We start from the raw sequence: 24,310 nt of genomic DNA, 5'->3' as shown, positions 1-24,310 counted from the left end.
TCACTGTAAGGGGGTAGTGTCCCTCACTGTATGGGGGTAGTGTTCCTCACTGTATGGCTGTATTCCTCACTGTATGGGGGTAGTGTTCCTCACTGTATGGCGGTAGTGTCCCTCACTTTATGGGGGTAGTGCTCCTCATTGTATGGGGGTAGTGTCCCTCACTTTATGGGAGCAGTGTTCCTCACTGTATGGAGGTCGTGTTCCTCACTGCATGGGGGTAGTGTCCCTCAGTGTATGGGGGTAGTATCCCTCACTGTATGGGGGTAGTGCTCCTCATTGTATGGCAGTAGTGTTCCTCACTGTATGCGGCTAGTGTCCCTCACTGTATGGGGCTAGTGTCCCTCACTGTATGGCTCTATTCCTCATTGTGTGGCGGTTGTGTTCCTCACTGTATGGAGGTAGTGTTCCTCATTGTATGGCAGTAGTGTTCCTCATTGTATGGCGGTAGTGTTCCTCACTGTATGGCGGTAGTGTTCCTCACTGTATGGCGGTAGGGATACCGAATTTGTACAGGTTTTATAATGTTTTCATACATTTACAAAAATTAAAACCTCCTGTACAAAAATTTTAAAAAAATTGCCATCTTCTGGCGCTAATAATTTTTTTCAACTTTGGTGTACGGAGCTGTGGATAGTGTCATTTTTTTGCAACTTTTGATGAGGTTTTCATTGCTATCATTTTAAATACTGTACAACCTTTTGATCACTTTTTATTGAATTTATATTTTTCAAAATGGCAAAAAAGTGCCATTTTCGACTTTTTCCATTACGGGGTTAATCACAGTGAAAACCCGTTATTATATTTATTCATCAAGGTCTCATACAGAAGTCAGAGGTGCCACATTTGTTTTTGGGAATATTTCAAGAAGGGCTGTATCCATGACAAGCGTTTTTGTTCCATCGGTTCAGGATATATCTATGGAGATAGACCATATAACTTTTATGGGGCCCATGTGCCACATAGGTATTAACCCACCCAACAGTGTAGACCTGGCAAAAGCTATTGGCAGGTCTGTACCAAAAAAAGGCATGTGCCCTCACAATGATTCAGTTGGCTTCAGTTGCCTTCACAGGAGCCATGGCAAGATGTGACCATCCAAGTAGACAGCTGTCAGTGCAATGTTAAACCACTGGCATTATAGTTTATTGGCCATATATAAGGGGCTTCCATATAATAGGAGGAAGGGGGGTTGTTATGGTGTTTAACAATTAATGAGTGGGTTCTGTATAGAAGAGGGAGGTGTGAATATAAATTCTTGAGGAGCGCTGTATATAAATTCATTCATTATGAGGCAATTGTAAATAAACCCTTAAAGCATAAATGAAACTGGCAAAAAAAAGTTTTAGCACAGCTGGAGAGAGCCTTTAACAACAACACCTTTATCATGCTGCTGGTGTCTTCCTAGCCTGTGATTTATCTCGTATATATTTAACAAAATATTCAGATTCCTCTATTCCTAAAGTTGGTGGGCACTTCCAGGTTGTGACATCAGCTCAGAGCAATGAAGCCAGAACAGGTCAGCATTTTTGTAATTGGCTGAAGCATTTGATGAGTCACATGCTTGTGACATCACTGAAGGTCCTTTGCCAGAACACTAATGACATTCAAATGATGTAGCACAGCATGTTTGTAATTGGACAACATAAGTTAAATACTAATCAAATAATGGTCACCTGAAAGGGTGCCACAGTTCCTGGTCCCACAAATATGAAAAGAAGGGTAGCATGCATACTTCAATGCCACTCCATTTACACAGGGGACTTGAAGGCTCTATATTTTTCATCTGTAGGGGCCCAATGGTCGAACCCTAAATGTTTTGACACTGATAATCTTTCCACTAACTCTAGGAAAACCCTTATTTAAACCTTACAATATTGTGGAGAACAAATTGTGACTTCATACCTTAGACTTATTATTCTAACAACTGGATGACAGCTGATGGATTTATTCATATGTATAATTTTTTCTGTGTGGTCAGGCAAACAGTAACGTGAATAATCTCTTATTTAGGTCAAAACGGACTTCTATTTAAAGCACCTGTGATGAGGAACCTTGTAGATTCTACACAGCTGCTCCCAGTGTGAAATAATTACTGTGTGTTGTCTATGTTACAGCTGTTGATGTAACCTATCCGAAAAGTGCAGCCAAATCATTCTGAAGAATATTTCTCGGCACATAATTAGGACAAACTTGTATTAGTGTAAAAGCATTTTTATCCTGAATATTTAAGTCTGCGGAAGTAACCGGAATATATAATAAGAAAAGATCTTGTAACTTTTAGAAGTAACAGAGATTAAAGCCTCAACATCTACATTGCAATGACTTGTGATTGGGAGTATATGGCAAGTGTTCTGCAGTGATAGCATTCTGTGAGCCCTCTGCTGCCTTGTTGTTGAATGAAAACTGTAATACTGTAGCATTGGAGCACACCAAAAATCTTTTTATGCATTATGCCTCTATTCAAAATTTGTATGGTTTTAAAAGGAGACATGTTTGTAATTTTTGTGACACAGATTTCAGGTTATTGAAAAGGGTTATTGAAAGATTTTTTCTGGGCTAAATATATAGGTGACCTACCCTATCGTCCACCGCGCATGAATGTTGGTTTTGGGCATGGGATGGAAACATGGTCAATTGCAATAATATAGGGGTCTACAACACCTGGCCCAGCTCATAAAGTATGTTCTTAGTGGCTGATCAACAAAAGCAGACTGGGCTGTTAAAGACAAAAAGCAAAGAAAGAAAAAAGAAATTCATCTACCAACTTACTTAAGGGAAATGTAAATAATAAAGCAGTTGTCTAGTGATAACTATTGATGGTCTACCCGCATCAATCAGGCCATCACTATGCAAAGAACCAGAAACGGTTGGCTTTGTGTCCACTGTGTCAGCTCTTCGTTTCTGCCACTACACACAGCACAGAATCATTTTCTACCAAATCTATGTTTATGACGGCTTTGATTTAATTAATATTGGGGTAAGTCCACCCCTCCCCCCATCAGATGCTTGGAAATAGGCAATGGCTTAAAATCTCCTCTAGCTGTAGTAAGTAATGTTGGTTGCATTAACTCGCCATTCACATGTGTGCCATGCACAAGTAACGCAATCGGGCACCTTTACTTACAGGGTCACCGGAGTTCACTGAAAGTGCATTGTCCATCTATAATGCTGCGTGCGCAGATTCACTAAGATTGTGCGCCGATTCACTAAGATTGTGCGCCTGAAATCATAAATGTGTTGCTTCCCCGCTCAGGTCCAACAGAGTTCATCTTCATCTTTTTGCGGTGCATTTTAACCGGTTTGCGACCGCCTGCCGTGTATTCACGGCGGCGGTCGCGTTCCGATGCATGGAGAGGGCTCGCGGGCCGAGCCCTCTCCATAGCTGGTAATTCTTTGCTGCATATTGCAGCAAAGGCTTACCGGTAACACCCGCGATCGGTGCCGGCACCAATCGCGGGTGTTGTCTTGCTGATCGCCGCCGGCAAAGCTGGCGCATGGGCGCCGCCATCTTTCCGAGGATCACCGCTCCCCGTGATGTCATCACAAAGACCCGAAGCTACTTCGGGTTAACCCATTCATTACAATGTGCTGTCAGCACATTGTAATGTATGAGGAGGAAAATCCCCTTATACTGCCATACTGTAGTTAAAGTACCCTAGGGAGTCTGAAAAATATTAAAAATAAAAATAAAAAAAAAGTTAAAAAAAAAATTATAATTAAAAAACCTAAAAATTCAAATCAGCCCCCTTTCCCTAGAACTGATATAAATATAAATAAACAGTAAAAATCAGAAACACATTAGGTATCGCCACGTCCGAAAATGCCTGATCTATCAAAATATAATAACGTTTTTTCACTGCGTTTAACCCCATCCAAAGTCAAAACTGGCACTTTTTTGCCATTTAAAAAAAAATTAAAAATTCTATAAAAAGTGATCAAAAGGCCATACAGTCCTTAAAATAATATCATTGAAAACATCATCAAAAGTCGCAAAAGATGACACCACCCACAACTCCATACAACGAAGTATGAAAAAGTTATTAGCGTAACAAGACGGCAAAATAAAAAAAAAAATTTTGTACATGAGGTTTTATTTTTTGTAAATGTATGAAAACATTATAAAACTATACAAATTTGGTACCCCTGTAATCGTATTGACCCAAAGAATAAATTAGATGCATCATTTGTGGCATGAAGTGAAAGCCGTAATATCCAAGCCCAGAAGAATACAACACAAATGCGTTTTTTCACCATTTTCACTGCATTTGAAATTTTTTTCCCGCTTCCCAGTACATGGCAGGGAATATTCAATACCATCACTATGAAGTGCAATTTGTTACGCAAAAAACAAGCCATCACAGAGCTTTTTACGTGTGAAAATAAAAAAGTTATAGATTTTTGAAGGTGAGGAGTGAAAAATGGAAATGAAGAAACGGGAAAGGGCTCGGTCCTTAACCGGTTAAACAAAGGGCTTGTGACACAATTTAAAAGTTAAATACTGCACACGGCCCGAATCAGTCGGACTGTCCGACGGCACACCCCCTAATTTGTGTGGCATGGGAGCCAGCACAGCTGCACCATAAAAAGGGTTGTGTGCACCAAAATCCCAGCAAACACACTTGTTAAATACCAGAGCAAGCCATTTTAGCCATGAAGAGCGTGTACTGTCCGACTAAAAAGCGCAGTGCAACCTTTAGTAAATGAGCCCTTATGAGTACAGGAAAGAATATTCTTGTGACTCTGTTCATACGGCTGCTCTGAGAACAATGAATGCCTCAATCTTGTAGTGCGTTTCTGTTTTATGAAATAGAATAGTGTAAGTGTAAAGTCAGACATTGCTGGTGGGGCCTCCTTTGTCATAATTTTCATGTATGGCAAAGATTATAAGCAACACAAAAAAACTAAATGGTTGATCAACTTCTTTGCATCAAACCAAATCTAAGGCCCCTTGCACACTTAATTGTCTGTGTTGCCTCCCTTGCCCCCCCCCCCCCATACCGTTGACTTATAAAATATAGAGCATGCCCGGCTGCATGACTCCCTATGGAGAGGGGAGGGAAGAGCAGCGCTCGCCACTCAATCTCTCCAAATGAACGTGTGCTATGTCCGGGTCACTGCCCTGTGTGCATGAAGTCTAAGAATCAGCCAAGTCTGGCTTTATGGTCGATACAATTTCCAGTTGCTAGCTTTAGAGATATTACTTCTCACTTGCTCATTAACAAAAAGTTATTGGATTATCCCTTTGACTTCAGTCCAGGGCTGAAAACATATCGGGTGTGGCAAGACAGAAAGTATTTTCTGTGGTGGCTTAAAAAGCTTTTCTTTAGACATAATGGGATAACCGTCTAATTGTAGTTGAACCAGAACTGTATAATTCTAAATGATTCTTTTAATAATTTAATTTGTGTTCAAAGTAGGAAATACTTTCTCTTTATCAAAGACGAGGAAGGATTTCATACTTCAAAAGGACTGTTCCACAATTATCATTATTTTTTTTCTTGGTTAAAATACTTAATGTCTTCTAACTCCTTGATGACATCATACTAATAAATGTTATTTCAATGTAAAAAAAATGTGATGATGTAAATGGTTTGTGAATTTTTATCAGTAAGAAGAGCACTTGTTGGACAATTATTTAAAGCATTCTAACTGAGATGAACATCAATGTAACTTACATTCTAATGGGTAACTTTTGTTATTCCTCTTACGGTTTTGTGAATAAATTGACAACTAGTTGTTACAATTCACCTTGTTATAGAGTGTTTTCCTGTACATACGGCTATTGTCATCATGGGCTAAGCATACAACTGAAACAGGGTACACCCAGCTGTCTAAATATATATAAAGTCTAACAGAGTTATAAGAAAATAAGCCCCCAGAAAACAAGTGGACTATGTAAGTGGACTATGTGAGAGGAATGATCTAATGCAGATTTTCTCAGAGGACCTACAGTGCTAAAACTTTAATTAAACCATATTTTCCGATTATACATAAAGAGATTTACAATGTTCTAAATGGTACCCCCTTAATTCTCTTACTCTACCTGCATACGAACGCAGACTTTATCAGGCCACTTACAGATTCCTGGACCATTGTTTATTCTACAGCTCGGGCAGTCTGCTCATATCCACTGCTATAAGTTCAATCAAATAAAAAAAACAATGATCCAGATATATCATTGTGTCCGCGCCAATTTTTTGTCTATCTTTGCACTAGAAAGAACGTCTTTGGAGCTTGCACGTGTATTAATAAAGTGTTTGCATCACTTTTTTGTCCAGGTTGCACATTGTCCGACACTTTAGAAAACTGTGAACCTGAAGGGGTGTGGTAGTGTAGGAGTTTGCGACACATTTATTACTGAACTGCGCCACAATTTTGTTGCAACTGCATGAAGCAAAGTGCAAAAAAATAAAAAGGTGCTGCTGTGCGCACATCTTGAACAGATCAGATTTACTAAGAGCATGCAACACTATTGGATTATCTGGCGCAAAGTGCGCATTCATGAGGCAATCTGCACTAAGGCAGTTTGCATCACTTTTGATAATTTGAGCCAATGTTCATATGCAGGGAACCTTCATTTGTAAATTTGACCAATTTGTAAATTTGACCAATTTGTCATGCTTTGTGCAGCGCTGCGTAATCTGTGTGCGCTATATAAATAAAGAATTATTATTATTATTATTAAAACAAAAAAAAAATTCCACTTTAAAATTCTAAATTACTCAACCACACTGCCCAATTTTATTCTTATGTAGCCACTCATGAGTGATGGCAACCATCAAATTGTTCACAAATAAGAAATAACAAATGTAATACCTTCTATCAAATCTTGAGATATGACCTTGAGGAAGCGGCTGACGACTTCTAATTATTCCTCTTCCAAGGTGAGTTTGACTCAAATCACTGGACGCTGGAAAATTTATTCTAGGGTTGTCACCACTTCTGTGTAAGGGTACTGATGTCCGGATGGCTGACACAACATGTCCAGTATACGGATTCAATGAGGTATCATAACCTAGGTTATTTTGGTAACTGGTACTTCTTTCTCCAGCAGAATATTGGAAACTTGGCACAGATTGGCTTCTTTCTTGGTAATTCCCAGGAAGGCATGGTCGGGTTTGTTCCATAACACCACCACCGCAACTTCTAGAGCAAGCTGACCAAGGTCCCCAATTACCCCAATGACCAGTAGACCCAGCACTTATTTTTTCTGTTGGTTCACTTTGTTCTTCTATCCTCTGTGGAACCTGAAATATATAACGGGAAGACAAAAAAATAAGGATTAGATGACTAGAAAATAGGCAGGATATAAAATACTGGGTTCTACAGCATTATGTATAAGTACATCATAAAATATTTTCTTCTATCGGCTCCTAATGATCACGATCATGGATTAAATCTCCTATGTTTGAATGCAGTAATAATCACCTATGTGTAATAGTGTTGTTTGGCATCTCATGGAAATTAAAGAGATTGGCAGTGCACTTGTCTGGCCACCATTGCATTAAAAAGGGGAACCTGTTCACTGTGATCGGCTCAGCTAAGGATACTTTACTGCCTATATTGCATATTGGTTATACAGGTTCTAGATGAGATGTGCATTAAGTTTTGCATATATGAGATAACAGTGTTAAACATTCCAGCTTATCCATGGTTATCAGAGTAAGGGCTCAAACTGAATGTATTATAGCTTTCTACATAACCCTTATATTTAAGGGAAATATATCATCAAAATCATGCATCATAAAACAGGGGAACTTAATTCCTTTATTTATATAGCGCACACAGATTATGCAGCGCTGCACAAGCATGTCAAATTGGTCCCTGTCCCCATGGGGCTCACAATCTAATCAACCTACTAGAATGTTTTTGAGTTTGGGAGGAAACCAAAGTACCCGGAGGAAACCCACGCAAACATGGAGAGAACATACAAACTCTTTGCAGATGTTCACCTGGGTGGGATTCGAACCCAGGACCCCAGTGCTGCAAGGCAGAAGTGCTACCCACTCAGCCACCGTGCCGCTCACATTACTCATAGATCCATGCACGGTGAATGTGGCTTTTTAAATTTATTAACCATGGCCTCCTTTCTAAAATCAACTTTTTAAATTATGCTAATGAGCCTGAAGGAATCTGGGGGCCCTCATCCCTTCTACTGTATGCTGAAACTTCCTCTGCTGCACTGAGATTAGATCCTGAAAAGGGAGGGGAAGTGCTAAGGGAGCAGAGGAGAAGATGAGACATGTTCCAGCATAATGTAACAGCCTGTGAAGCTGCAGAGGGCCTCTGGTAAAGTTAATGAGCCAGAAGGGTTCTAGGGGCATTACCAGAGCCCCTACATGCTGCAGATTCACAGGCTGTTACACCATGGTCTTCCCTCCTTCCTGAAGCTTAGTCTGCTGCTGTGAGAGGGAAGTGCCAAGGGAGCAGAGGGGGGAGTGAGAAATTGTCGAAGCCTGTGAAGCCACAGCAAGGAGAGCCTCTGGTAACACCCCCAGAGCCCTTATGCCTCATTAGCATAATTGTAAAAGTTCATGTTAGAAGGAAAGAGGTCATGAATATCAAATATAAGATGATAACCACAGTTACAGTGTCTGGATCTTTGAGTGAGTGTTTTAGGTTTATCATGCATGATTTTGATGGCAGATTTCCTTTAAACAAAAGAAAGGATTGAATAAGACACCATCCCCATTTCTTTTATAGCCTGACTTCTGGAAAAAAAATAGAAATCATACAGTCAGTTCTTTTGAAATACAGGAGAAATAAAGCGGATCAAACCAGGAGCCAGATTTAAAATACATGCATGCTAGAAAGAAGTTTTATTCAACATTCTAAAAAATAAGTAAACTAAAAAAACTTCAATTTATCAAACATGATTTTATTTGGAAGAATTAATGATAAGAGGTTCTGACCACTTTATAGTACATTATAGCAAAGCTCTAATGTGTAATTTCCCTTCTGTTTCAATTAAAAACTGATTTATAGAATATTATACAAATAAATCAGATTCCTTCCTTTAGCTTTCCATGAAGAATGTGTGAGACCGAAATCCAAAACAAGAGCGGTAATAGAAACAGTATGTTAGACTGCTGGCTTCAAGGACACCAAAAATCTACAGATGAATGTGAAATCCTGCCAGTTTTCTCAGATTGTAGCTTTTTTTAGGTCTGAAACAGACATGACCGAATAATACTTGTGTAAATATCCAGTAACTAATGGAGCTGATCTGAATGCCCAGCAGTTACTCTGTTCTGAGCTCACAATAAACCATGAGACGTTCCAAAGTGGAACGTGAGTTTGAAGCCATGTGATGGAATTGTTGGATTGCGATGAAAATGAAACATATTTCACTGGGGTGGATCTGTTTGGGCGTCATGCCACTTCACTTTTAATTCTTTTTTTTTATTCATCTTCTTAGTGTTGAATATATCCCAATTCCCACACTTCTGAAGTCAGCCAATATGTGTTGGCTGAGCAATATGAAATCTTCCAAGAGGACCCTGTGATGAAATTGTTAAGAAGCCAGTAGACACAAGATTAAAAAACGGCCGACAGATTCACAACCAATTCATAAGTTTGTGCTTTTTCTAAAAATTACTACTTCCAGTAATGGTATTGCTTCTGACTTAGACATGGCTAAACAATACAGTTAATCAATGCTTTAAAAATATTATGAAAACAGGCATAACCATAGAAAGAGTGGCCCTTGGCAGCCAATCAGATCACTGCTTACATTTTTCCAGTGTAGGTTTTAGTTTTAAAAGGAAATATGATTGGTTTTGGGGGACAATGCGTTCATTTTTGCATGCTTTTACTTTTTACATGGCGAGCAGAACCCAAGGCTTGCTACTGCTGGTATAACCCACCACACTTAAACACAGATGTATGATTTCCCTAGTAATGCTTTGTATCTGCACTTGAGGAAATAGAATTGTTTCAGAGTGATTTTATACATTACATTGGTATGAACAATTAATGAACATCCCTGCTGCAGGATTTGCCTAGGTCCTAACTTGTTTTAGTTAGGACCATCCAGGCTCATTGTGATATACAAATATTTATGAACTGTATTGTAATTTAAATATTAGTTAATAAAGATTCAACTTACATTTTCTAAAGAAAAAAACTTTCTGACTGTATATGTATATTGTAAATGTGCAACAGCCACGTGCATCATTTTGATAAGTGTGTCAAAATGATCAAAGTATTAAACAGAGATGACCGAGTTATATTATTTTTTAATTGCCTTCCAAATGGTATTTTCCTCTTTTTCCCCTCTGTAATCCAGTGTTGCACCTCTCAGATAGCTCCCTGTCTCTATTAAAGGGGTTGTTCTGAGATTAAAAAACATGGCTACTTTCTTCCAAAAACAGATGCACACCTGACCATGGGTAACGTGTAGTATTGAAACTTAGCTCATTTATATACAGCCGAGTTGCAATATTGGCACAGACCACGGTCAGGCACTGTTTTTTGGAAGAATCTAGTAATGTATTTCAACCCAGACAGCGGCAAACATGTAACCACTGCAGCCAATGCAGGTACCGTATACATGCTGTATACATGTCAATACATGGCTGCATACATCCACTCAGCTTGTAACATGAATAGCTCCGATTGGAGCTCAGTCCCTGATATAAGATTTGGGGGGACGCTACATAATCTTAAATACCATTACCCTGTGTGAGTTGTACATAAATCTGGCACTAAGGGCTACAGACCACATGGACTGGTGATGAATGTTGCATCGGGAAAAATAAACTCCCAGACCGGGCACTTATTTTCCCATAAACTGCCTGTTTCAGCTATTAAGCTCTGCATTTTGTTGTCCCCAAAAAATCTTATTTTTAATTATACAAACGCCAAAATAGAGCATTGTCAATCTATAAATCTACCCTAATCTACATCGATCAACACCTACAAGTAACTGGTGGTGTACATTCATGACAGGCTTTAATGGAAGACCAATATCGACTGGGTATGTGGCAAGGCGATGACCAGATTGCACTTGTTGTGTAAGTTGAGGTCATTCCAATTCTCCACACTAATATTAAAAATATTTTATGAAACAATGATGACGAGCATTTTGTTCTACGCAGTTGACTGTTGGGAGGAGGCTTAAACAGTAGAGAAAAGAAGGCTCAACAAGGTTATCCGAAGAGCCCAGAGCACTATTGGGGAGACGCTGCATCCTCTGGAGGAAGTCTGGCAAACCAGATACCTTAGGTCCCATTGTGATAAAAGGCACCCACTGCTACACGCCACACCATTGCAGCAAAGGAGCGACAAAAGTCAACACTACCGTCAGGCGTGTTGACGTAACATGAGGTTCCACAACTCCTTCATCCCAAAGGCAATAGATCTATTTAACCATGCAGTGAAAAAAGCTAAGTACTAAGTCACACCCTCAGACCCTCCCACACCCCCCAAAATTGTAAGTAGTAATTCTAATGTTATTTGTGTTGTTTATTATGTAAACTATTATGTAAACATATTCATACCTTGCCTGATGCACCAAACTATTTCCCAACATGATTAATAAAGTTTTATTCTATTCTATTATGCTAAGAATATTGTGTATTTAGTTACTTCCTAAGAAGGTATACAACTCTTTACAATTTAGGAGAAAATTATATACTGGATTCATTAAGACCAAATTTGGAAACTGTCAAAAACATTTACAAGCTTTCCCTTGACAGACTGATGTGTTAGTTTCATACTGCAAAATCCAATCCTTCTGTTGAAATAGTGTAGAAAACACTAAATAGACATTCCACAACTCGTAATTGTGTGCTCTGTATTCAGCAAGTGCAAGACATGCCTGCTTCACCTTTTTAAGCCTATAATGAAGTTGTTGAATATTGCTATTTGCATCATCGGTTTATTCAACATGTGCCAAAATCCAGTTCACCATTTCCAGAATTTCATTTTAGTGCCACATAAATAGAATCCTTTAGTATTGTGATAATATCTTTGATAGAAATAATTGGTGTTTGTCATAATGACATAGGTGTTTTTTTATGGCGTGCCTTAAAATTCCGAGATTTATTCAAGAAAAGTCATAAAGTCATGTTAGTCATTTTGCTCTGCAGGCAGTTTTTATTGTAAAAGCTTCCTGTATTTACTAAAGTACTCTGGAACAAGGCAAAAAAGTCCATTGCAACATATTATATTTCAATAACCAAACACCGCTGGAAATGTTTGGATATATAGTGATGATCCCAATCACTCCCTAGTCCAGTGAGTGTGATGCCAGTTATAAAGCAGACCAGCAAAAGTCATTTAGACATGTCCAACCTCCACTTGCAGCTGCTTGGTTTTGGTGAAGAAATTCAAATTCTCACAAAACTATTTTAACACATTATAAATTTTGCTATAATACAATACAGAGAATCAGATAAAAACATTCAATACTATAAGGTAATCTTTTATATTTATACGGGCACCAACTATTATCACTGTATCAAATTACTGTGCAAGTGAATACAAGAAACTTTGCAATATATCTGAGAAAGATACCTATATCTCCACTTACTTTGGCTCTGAACATCCTTCCTTTTTCTTTCCTACTATGCTTTTAACTCTAAAATCTCTGACTTCCATCTTGCTAACCAGTTACACAGAATACATAGACGCTCTAAGCAGGGTGGAATAGTGAGTGAGACAGCTAGGTCTCCACCCAGCAGATCAGAGAGGACTACAGACAGATTTCAGAGGTGGGAGGTGCAAGAAAATAAAGAAAATAAAAAATTACACAACGACCTAAAACAGAGTAAGGTTAGTATCACAGCTGAATTCAGCATGTTTCTCTCCCCTTTCCACCATTAAACAACACAAGAAAATGAGCATCTTTTTTTCCCCACTATTAATAACAGAATCTTAATGTATAGCAGTGATGGCGAACCTATGGCACTGGTGATAGAGATTGCACTCAGAGACCTCTCTATGGGCACACAGACTATCTCCTAGGTACAGAGTTTGCCAGACATGGTAGCAATAAGTTTGTTACTGCCTAAATTGCCGTGATGGCACTTTGGAAAAAGCTAGTGCGTTTTGGTTCTCATTTTGGGCACTCGATCTCTAAAAGGTTCTCCATCACTGATGTATAGTATAGTGCAGTGTATAGAATCATACATAATGTATCAATGTATAATGTATCATAATGTATATACTTTGGAAACCAAGAGGAACGGAAGGTGACCTTAGACCTTCCACTTATCTTCTGCTTTTAGTTTCCGTTATGCTCTTCTAAAATGGGAAGTGTAACGCAAAGACCCAATGCAGGTGTGAAGTTAACCTTACTCCTCGTGTGTAAACATTGGACTCCAAATTTCGGCAAAGTTTTCTGGAAGGTTAACTATACTATTATAGATATTGGGGTCATAATATTCCATACACGGGGACTGTATTTAAAAGATTCATTTGCACAGAGGCCCATATTTGTCCACAGTCGCTGGCTTTTAGTTTTAATATAGTTGTTGAATGACTGCTTTCTTCTATTGTACTGCGACTTTATTTCATGCATGTAATATCCCATCATCGCGTGATGTTTTTCACCAGCATAAAGCCCTTTGCAAATTGTCCCTTTTTGTTCATTATGCAAGATACTAAAAACCAGTGAAAGCAGAAACTAAGCAACTGTACATGAAGCGTGAAGAAATAAAATCCTACTGTAAAGATTTACCAAACAGTTGTTGAAAATTGTCCTACAAAATAGGCACCCTGGGGCTGTGAACGTCATTTGTTGTTTTAAACAAGAAAATACACAAAGCAAGTTTTATTTTGTGTCTGACATCATCCGATTTCTAATGTAATTTTATATCACCATAGCCACATGCACCAGCAATCTCAGTGAACTTTACTTTAGCTCTTTGCAATCTTGGTAAATTTGTATTTTGAATTGGCGGCCCTGGAAACAAAGCTCTACTGTTAGGGCTGAATGCTATGTCAAACAGTAGTTCCCAGTTGCCCATTCAGTCATTGAGATGAAAATCAAGCCAATAATGGGTCTAACTTTCCTTCCAGACACATTAATTCCTTCCATTTTCCTCTACAATCCCTAATTAGAGTATATATTGTTGACCATGACTTAGTAATTTGGACTTGGATGGAAACAAATTAGCAAAGGTCACGAAGGCTGCAATGGATTTCTCACTAGGCCAAGTTCAAAATAAAGCAAAAAATAAAATAAATAAAAATTAGACCTTATCTTTTATAGCATAAATAACCAAAATATATCAAAGTGGTGTATTCACTCCATCCATAATGTCTGTAAATTTAGTTTTTTGTTATAATTGAATCATATTAAATTCAGACATACAGGAAAGATACACATACCCTATGCTGTAACAGGAAATAGTATAGTGTCAATACTGTAACGGGTAGTCATATAGTGCTGATAATCTCACAGGTAAGTATTTGGTGCTGATACTGTAACAGCTAAATGTATAGTGTTGATAATGTCTGAAAGTAAAATTGTTCTAGTTTCTAATGGCAACCAATCATAGCTTAGTTTTATTTGCTACTTTGGGGAAAATGAAAGCTGAACTCTGATTGGGTGCTGTGAGACACTAGAACAGTGATGCTTTCAGTAACTTTTGTTAAATCTGTTTGGTAGTGTTGATAATATAAATCAAAATAAGTCAAGAATTGATGCAGTATTTACGGTTGATACATTAGCAGGTAAGTGTGTAGTGTTGATACTGTAACATGTAGGTGTTTACGGTTGATACTGTAATAGGCAAGTATTTAATGCTGCTTAATAAAGAACACGGTTAGAGCTTAGAAGCACAGTCTCAAAACACATTAGATTACTGTTCCTCTCAGTTTGGGTTAGGGTTAGGGAGAGTGGTGGGGATTTATGTGTTTGTTTGTTTGTGTTAATTTTAGAATTTTCCTAATGTGTCACTGATGTTTGTGTAATTTTTTTTTACTGGATCTGTGTAACAAAAATGGAAAATTAATTAAGCGGTTAATGAAAAAAACTATCCGATTTTTTTTTCTAAAAGTATTTAATGATGCTACTGTAACAGGTAAATGTGTAGAGTTGATAATGTTCATTCATTAATGCTGTTGAAATTGTTCTGGTGTCTCTTGGAAACCAATCAGAGCTCAGCTTTTATTTTAGATACAGTTGTGGGAAAATGAAAGCTGAGCTCCGATTGCTTGCCTGAGAACCTACAACAGTTATGCTATCAGACGCTTTTCATAAATCTGTTTTGTAGTGTTGATACGGTAACAGTTAAGTGTGTGGTGCTGATACTGTAAGTGGTAACTATGTAGTGCTGATAACTAACAGGTAAGTTTGTAATTGTGATACTGTAACAGGTAAGTTTGTATTGTTAATAATGTAGTAGACATGTGTGGTGAATTTATAGAGTGACAGGGAAGTGTATAGTGTTACAAGCGATACCGTAACGGGTACGTTCATAGTGTTGATAACAGGTAGGTATAGCATTGATACTGTAACAGGTAATAATTTAACAGTACGTGTGTAGCTTTAATACTGAAAAAGATACATGTGTGATGTGTTCATACTGCGTCCACTGTTGATACTGAATCAGGTAAGTATGTAGTGTTTATTCTGCAACAGTTGATGATGTTACATGTTGATCCTGTAACAGGTAAGTGTGCATCAAAGATATTGAAACAGGTAAGTCTTTAGTGTTGATACTGACACAGGCAAGTGTATAGTGTTGATACTGTACCAGGTAAGTGTGTAGCAATGATATTGAAACATATGTGTATTATTAATACTGTAACAGGTAAGTGTGCAGCATTCAGTCTGTAACAGGTAAGTGTGTAGCATTGATACTGTAACAGGTAAGTGTGTAGCCTAATACTGTAACAGGTAAGTGTGTAGCCTAATACTGTAACAGGTTATTGTGTACATTGATACTGTAAGAGGTAAGTGAGTAACTGGTTTTAACTGGTTTCCTACCCCCTGAGGAAGCGTGGGCGAAACGCGCGTTGGAGTGTCCGAGAGCTTTTCCTGCCACACCACATTATGGGTAAGACACTGATTTTCTACTCTTATTTCCACCAAATGCATTAACTTTAGTTATTAGGTGCATTCCAATTGGGATATATGCACTATATGGAGATTACTTAAAGATATCAATTGTGCTAGGTGTTACCCTTTTGATGGATATACCCCTTTTGTGTTAGTGAGGTGGGCAGCTAACTTGGACCATTAATATTGGATTTCTTCCATTAACATCCATTGTAATCAATTTTGTTTTAATATGTTAACTGAATAAAAATTCTATTTAATTTTATATGTGAGAACTTAGTGGCTCCTTTTTTTCTCACATGGTATTGGTTTTAACTGGTAAGTCTATACAGTTGATACTGTAGCAGGTACGTGTGTAGCACTGATGCTGTCATGGGCGACTCTGTAGCATTGATATGGTCACAGGTAAGACTGTAGCAATGATACTGTAATAGGTAAGTGTGTAGCGATAATACTGTAACGGCTAAGTGTGTGGTGTTTATAATGTACCAACTTATTGTGCAGGATAATATCTGTAATAGGTATGTGTGTAGTGTTGATATTGTAGCAGTTTTTTGTGTAGCAATGATATTGAAATATATGTAGCAAAAATACTGTAAAAGGTAAGTGTGTAGCATTGATACTGTAACAAGTAAGTGTGTAGTGTCGATACTGTAAGTCTGAAGCAATAGGTATGTGTGTAGTGTTGACGTTGTAGCAGGTACGTGTGTAGCAATGATATTGAAACAGGTAAGTGTGTAGCATTGATACTGTATCAGGTAAGAGTGTAGCATTCACAATGTCACAGGTAAGTGTGTAGTGTTGATACTGTAACAGGTAAGTGTGTATCATTGGTATTGTAACAGGTAAATGTGCAGTGCTGATAAGGTAAGTCTGAAGCATTGATAATGTAACAGGTAAGTTACACTGTTGACACTGTAGCAGGTAAGTGTGTAGTACTGATACTGTCACAGATGACTGTAGCATTTATACAGTCTCAGGTAAGCTTGTAGCATTGACACATCACAGGTAAGTGTGTAGCATTAATACTGTAACAGTTAAGTGTGTAGTGTTGATACTGTAAGTCTGAAGCATTGATACTGTAACAGGTAAGTCTATAAAGTTGACACTGTAGTAGGTAAGTGTGTAGCACTGATACCGTCACAGGTGACTCTGTAATATTGTGACAGTCTCAGGTAGGTGTGTAGCGTTGACAATATTGCAGGTAAGTGTGTAGTTTCGCCATGGTTATTCTGTAGCATTGATACTGTAACAGCTCAGTTTGTGGTGCTGATAACATAACAAGTGTGTAGCATTCATAATGTAATTGTCTACTGTTGATACTGTAAAAACATTGCTTCCACCAAGTCATATACCGCTGTAGAGCCATCAACAAAAACCTATGTTTGTCCCCCAGTACAGGGATATAGTATGGTATTTACTTCAGTACAAAATATAAGAACAACATCATTTGATTAGAAGTCATATATTATCTGCTAGAAGTCTACTTCAGCAAGACCTAACTTGTCAGAAGCATCAACCCAAGCCCCCCACCCCTGTTCAGAAGTTATTGAGAAGAGTAAATCACAGTCATCCTCATTTTCAAGCTGTTTCCAATAAGTAAAATCTAACAATCATTCTAGATTCATAGGAAATCTACCATCACAATCCCGCATGATAAACCAGGGACACTTACTAATAGATCCAGGCACTGTGACAGTGGTAATCTTCTTATATTTCTTAGTCCCACCCCCCACCAAAAAAAAATCAACTTTTAAAATGATGCTTATTAGTCAGAAAGACCTTGATGGGTGTTTCACAGGCTGTTACACTGTCTCCACTTCCCACTGCTCCCTCAGCACTTACCCCCTCCCTCTGTCTGATGTTATTTCACAGCAGCAGAGTAAGTGTCAGCACACTGGGGGAGGGGGAAGGTGCACACTGTAAAGCTGCAGCATGGATGAGCTCTGGTAACACTCACCAGAGCACCTTATTAGCATAATTTTAAAAAATTGGCAATCAATAACAATTATAAGAAGATTACGACAGTCACAGTGCCTGGATCTATGAGTAAGTGTTTATCATGCTTGATTTAGATGGTAGATTTCCTTTTATTTTAATTAGCAAATGTAACGGATTTATGTTAGTTTTATTTGAGATTTCGGAGGTAAGTACAATTAAATGTAGTTCTGTTATCTGCATAGTAATAAGGAAAGTCCATATTTTATCATTTACATTGTAAATACTGTTGGTAAAAATCAGAGCTCCTTAGATAATGAAAACTATATACTTCTTATCTACTCTACAGTTATCAACTCCTCATATGTACATAGTTTACCCCAATTACACTACGTCAGATTATGGTCATTCACTCAGTCATGATCTATCCATCATATTTTACAGAAGGAATACCTGAATACACAAAGTATAAACAGCTTTAAACATTTAGTAAGAAAAAAATATACTCAGCCCCATTCCCATGACAATACTTATCACATACATCACAGATAATCAGATTTGCCAGCCTTAAATGGGTCTTAAAAGTAATTCCCATGACCAAATAACTATGCAATCCACAATGAATCTTTTTTTCAGCATATGGAGTATGTGTTGTATACCATGTGCTGTATAGTATATAATGCCAAATAAAATTACAAACATTTATAAAATACTATACAGATAGTAAAGTAAACAAGGAGTAAAGGCGTAGGGCAACAAAACTCTAGAACTCATTTTAGAACTATCCACATAACTTCAACAGAGTAAATTGCAGTGTCTCATTGTCTCACATGGAACCATTCTCCTTTACTTTTACATAGAGAACTGAGGAGGAACAATTTTCCTCAGTATATATGTGGTATAAACCTGATAATATCTCCCTTACTCATACATTAATGATTATAGTCGATTAACGTTTTGCCCTTGCTGTAATACCAATCCACCTAACCACCTAAAGATGAGCATGTGGTAGACTTGAGGTTATACATGGTAACCAATTCAAGATGGCGGAGCTACAAGGTAGCGGGAGGGTGTTTTTAGCTAGGTAATGTGTATTAGACTCCCTCTGACTCCGTGTAGGCACAGAAGCTATGATATTGTTACACATCACAGCAATTCTATTCTTATATTAGGCAGCTAGTACTTCAGCAAAATAAATAGCATGCACATTTTACCTATGGTTACTATGATATTTTAGGGTGACAACTGGACTTATGACATTTAGCATTTTGTCATTTGAACCAAGAGAAGGGACGTGTTATAGGTACTGATGCAAAAACACAATGGTGATACCCCTGAGGAAGCCACCAGGCTCGGTGGCGGAACGCGTGGGGAGCCAGCCCCATCTACCCAAAACCCGGTGATATTTTTTCATTTCATTACTTTGCTTGTATTTTGGTGCATCTGTCCTGTGCTTGATTCATATCTATGTATTACATGTAGTTCTTATTTTTACAAGTCATGCACTGGTTTCGCCGGGCCATACAGGGTAGTTGGGTTAGCAACCTCTCTAGCTCATTCCTTCAGCATTAGATTTACAGGGTTGCTTATAGCAACAAGTGCTTATTGTCTTTGCACATTATACCTTTTTTGCTGCTATATTGAGACTCAGCACTTCACTGTGCTTTTTAATTGTTTTTACTGTTTTGGCTTACACATTGGGTGTACATCTGTATTTATGGAAATAAAGATTTTTTTCATTGTTATCACCATTGTGTTTTTGCATCAGTACCTATAACACGTCCCTTCTCTTGGTTCAAATGGTATGATTTTCTGACGTGTGGTACTTTCATTGGCCTTTATCTATTTTGTGACAAATTTAGCATTTTGTATTATATGACACGTCTTCTTTAAATGTGCAGTGGATGCAGGTACCGTCTATCACAAATGTTGTCATCTGATCTCCACTGTAATAATTGAAGTGGTGGCTGCACATGGACATTCACTTCTATTACAGTTCATAAAAGGGCTGAACGTCCATGCATATTGCTCACCACAGTTTTGCAAGACAATTTTCCAAACTCCATTAAACTGATGAACAGGGACAGAGATCAATGAAACACTGGACAGTACACAAAACAAATGTGGGGACACAATAGGGATTCAATCTGTGTTTCCACAGGCATACATGTAACCAAAAAGAAAGAATTAGGGAAAGACACTAATGACCACTGACCCTGACTCAGCTTTCCCTGCACCAGCTTAGTGTTGGCTAGGATTCAGGTGAGTATTTTTTTTTTTTACTCAATGGGACACATTTAGTAAGAATGTAGGAAACTGCACCAAAAGTGCTCTGCCCATGTATAATGCTCGGTGTGACACATTCATCAAGAACGTGAGACAAAAATCATGAATATGGTGCTTCCCTGCACTAGCCCAACAGAGTTCACCAACTTTTTTGTGGTGCACGTTTAATATAGGGTGTTTGCATGATAAATCTGGCACACAGTCTAACTGAGCACTGGAATACCCCCTGATTGGTGTTGCATGTGACATTTATGGCATAAAAGATACAGATTCTTATTGATTTTGCTCTCTAGGCTTATGCATTGTGAACTATATATGTATTATTATTATTAGACATTGGATTTCCTATTTTTATATATTTCTTATTTCATTTCTGTATATTCTGTGTATACAATAATATGGTTGACTGCTGACTATGGGTCTTATTATGGACCATGCTCTGTATTACAGGCAGTCACTGGGTTACATAAAAGATATGTTCTTTAGGTTTGTTCTGAAATTGAATTTGTATGCAAGTAATAACAGGTATATTTTATAATTGTAGCTCCAAAAAATCCAATCCAATTGGATTTTCAACATTTTTTGTGGTCATATCAATAAAACTGCATTACAGACACCTTACAGCTGATCATTACAGCCTGGGACTAAAGTGAAACATCCAGAGAGCTTCACCAGAGGTCACAGTGGTCAGAGAGGTCAGTCTGTAATTAGGAGTCGTCTGTATGTCAGGTGTTCTTAAAATAGGTACTGGTAGTCCCCGACTTATTGCTTATCTATGCCCTTGGTATGATTAAAGATTTAATTGTATGTTCTCTACATACAAGTACCTGTCTGCGTATACATTGTTCTTAATGTGTTTCCCTCTTTTGGTTACACGAAACACAGGAGGGGTCACTTGTCTAATAAATAATAATTATTCTACAAGGGTTACCAAGAAAAGAATGATGTGAGGTCACAGTAAAAGTCTCCATGTGGAAAGCATTGCTTATTTCATGACAATACAGAGTGTTGGGTTACAAGGGGAATACTTCTGAAACTTCACAGCGACAGTTTTCAACATTGCACAGAACCCAGTGAAAGAAAGTGAGAGTGACACCAGCAAATGATGGTTTTCATGAACACAAAGCAACAGCTGTGTCTGGGGATAGTTACTCAAAGCAGTGAAATAGGATTCAGGGTGTGTGTAGTCCAGGAGGCCTCTATTCAAGGACATTCAATGCGTTTGTTAACACGGGTTCACATCCTGTTTGTACAGCACTGGGGGAATTTCAGTCACTTAATTAGCAATTAGCCTTTTACCTCTGATAGACGGATGGTACAATAACATCACTATAATTATTTTTCTTTCATCCATCCCAATGGCTGTCTAATATGCACTATGGCTGCAATATCTGCAATGATGGAGAAGTAGAGTAAGCTGAAAGTATACTGATAGATACATGAAGCCATTGGATACACATTTCCTCCTAGATACTGGATTATTGAAATCATCTATTACACCTTGATATACTTGAAATAATTTTCTAAACATTTTATTGCCCTATTCTTAAGTAAATCCACATGAACACTAAGAATTTACTTATCTCATAGCCTTGTATAATAGGGGAACAGCATAAACTTATTGTAGCTACATTCTGGTGACTATATTAGTTTACATTAGTTGGGAAAATTCAAGAACAAAATGTACTTATTTTCACATCACTTTGTATACAGCAACCCTTTCAGACAGAGGTGCACAACCTTTAATTGTCTGAGGGCCGCATTGTCATACCACTCATCTTTAAGGGGTAGTAACCAGCACCCTAGATGCACCAACAATTACAGTACAACACCAAATAATAATAATAATGAGGACCCTCAAGTGACAACTATAATAAAGGAGAGACCACCAGAGCAGACAATGGAATGAAGGAATGAAGTCCCCAGAGCAGACAATGGAATGAGGACACCAGAGCAGACAATGGAATGAAGACCCCAGAGCAGACCAAAAATGTTAAAATAAATAATCATCTCTCCAAGCTCCTCTTTCTGCTTACGGTGCTATACTGAAGTTCCTTCCTTGTACCCCTATGCTCTGCATCCTGAGGCTGGTTACTTGCACCTTAATCAGGATTTAGATCAGAATGGCGCACAGAGCAGGAGAGGCGAGTACAGAACACCTGACATGTCCTCACTGGTCATGGGTCCTATAATGCTCCAAGCACTTGCTCTGCTCCTAGTCCTGACATTGACGCAGACATACCCTAGGAGCGGTGAGTACTTGCCAGATGCCTGGAAAAAGAGTTCAGGCTGGAACTCAGAGCTCCTTGGATTTCATATAGACAGCAAGCCATGGGATGTCCAATCAAAATGTTTTTGGATTGTGTTGAAAAGCCACAAAAACATGGGAATATAATACAAGTTTCATGCTGTAGCCAAAATTGTAAGATGCTGGAATCAGTGGCATAACTAGAAGCTGATCGGCCCCAGTGCAAAGTCTGTGCCAGGCCCCCCAACTATATTGTGAGGTTTATAGTAATAGTCTTCTCATATGAGAAAGTGACACCATAAGGGCCCCCTAAGCCTCTTGGGCCCAGGTGCGACCGCAACCTCTGCACCCCCACAAGTTACACCCCTGGTTGGAATTTTTTTAATAGATGCAAGGTTCCAAATTACCTTAATCAAGGGTCCCATATCAAGGATTTGCACAAAAAAAAAAAAAAGAGGCAGTTTCCAAATTAATTCTTAATTAATCCAGTATAAATCTTCAGCTGCTTATATGGGGTGAATAAATCATGACAAAATACATATTTTGCCATTGGTAAGATATGTAATTAGGACCTCAGAATAAGATGAAAAAAGTACCCACCATTGGGTCACTAAGTGAGTAGAGACAAATATTGAGAAAATACAGTATAATAGAGAGGAGCAATCTAGAAGGATTTTCCTTTTCCACTAAGGTTTGTTGAGTGAACAATGTTCCTTGCGTTCTAGAAGGCAGAAAAAAATCTAAAGTGTTGACTTCTAACTCTACCGACTTCTCTGTTTTTAGTAAACTCTTATATTCTGCAAAAAGTAACAATTCTGGATCATATTTCCTTAGAAGTTTTATTATAGTTCTGTATAATGTTTTTTTTTTATCCACCTTTAACAATTCCACCTCCTGTAGTAATACATACCGAACAAAAAGGAATAACAATGTCAGGTTTCAAATGAAAATGAATTTATTATAGTAAAAGATGCAGGCAGGATTTTCTATTTGCTTAATTTCCCATTTTGAAATTGTGTAGGAGTATCCTATCCTGGTACTTACAGTCAATTCTAGCAAAGAATGGTTTCATTCAGCAACTTACACTCTCTGCCAAGGAAAAAACCCAAGGTCAGACATGCTTTCCTATGGAAAATAAGTAGTCCAGTATAGCTGACAGCAGCAGACGTACTGTAAAACACAAGTCAGTCAGTCAAGCTTGTATTATTGGCTTATATTAGTAGTACAGCCATAGTGGATATCAATGGCTTTCACTTTCAATAGTGGGTGGCATAACCAGGCAAGCGGGACCACCATAAACACATTAAAAGGAGTAAAGCAGCATACAGATAGACCACATGGCATGGATGGCAGTCAAGCGATGTCTAACAGCAGAGTGTGGCATGCAAAGTGCTGTGGGAATGACTTTGAACAGGACAGGGACTGCATTACTGCCACATAGCACTGCGTGGAATAAGCTGTGGGATCTACACACCCATTATATTTAAAACATACAGGCGGTCCCCTACTTAAGAACACCCGACTTACAGATGACCCCTAGTTACAAACGGACCTCTGGACATTGGTAATTTATTGTACTTTAGTCCTAGGCTACAATGATCAGCTGTAACAGTTATCACAGGTGTCTGTAATGAAGCTTTATTGTTAATCCTGGTTCTTAAGAACACCCAACATTTTTAAAATAGAATTGTCACAGAGACCAAAACTTTTTGGCTGGGGTTACTATTATAAAATATACAGTTTCGACTTGCATACAAATTCAACTTAAGAACAAACCTACAGACCCTATCTTGTATGTAACCCGGGAACTGCCTGTATTGGGGGAG

At 38.2% G+C, this 24,310-nt stretch overlaps 1 protein-coding gene across 1 annotated transcript in view; it reads right to left on the bottom strand.

Annotated features, from left to right (window-relative positions):
• Nucleotides 1-24,310, bottom strand: part of THSD4 (thrombospondin type 1 domain containing 4) — a 450,024-nt gene that overhangs the window by 347,045 nt on the left and 78,669 nt on the right. Inside the window, exon 4 of the mRNA XM_072148083.1 lies at nt 6,817-7,247. Coding sequence (XP_072004184.1) covers nt 6,817-7,247 — 431 coding nt within the window. The remainder of the gene's footprint in view (nt 1-6,816; nt 7,248-24,310) is intronic.

This window comes from Engystomops pustulosus, chromosome 4 (assembly GCF_040894005.1).
Source record: "Engystomops pustulosus chromosome 4, aEngPut4.maternal, whole genome shotgun sequence".
Lineage (NCBI taxonomy): Eukaryota > Metazoa > Chordata > Amphibia > Anura > Leptodactylidae > Engystomops > Engystomops pustulosus.
This window is presented reverse-complemented; position numbering and strand designations above follow the sequence as displayed.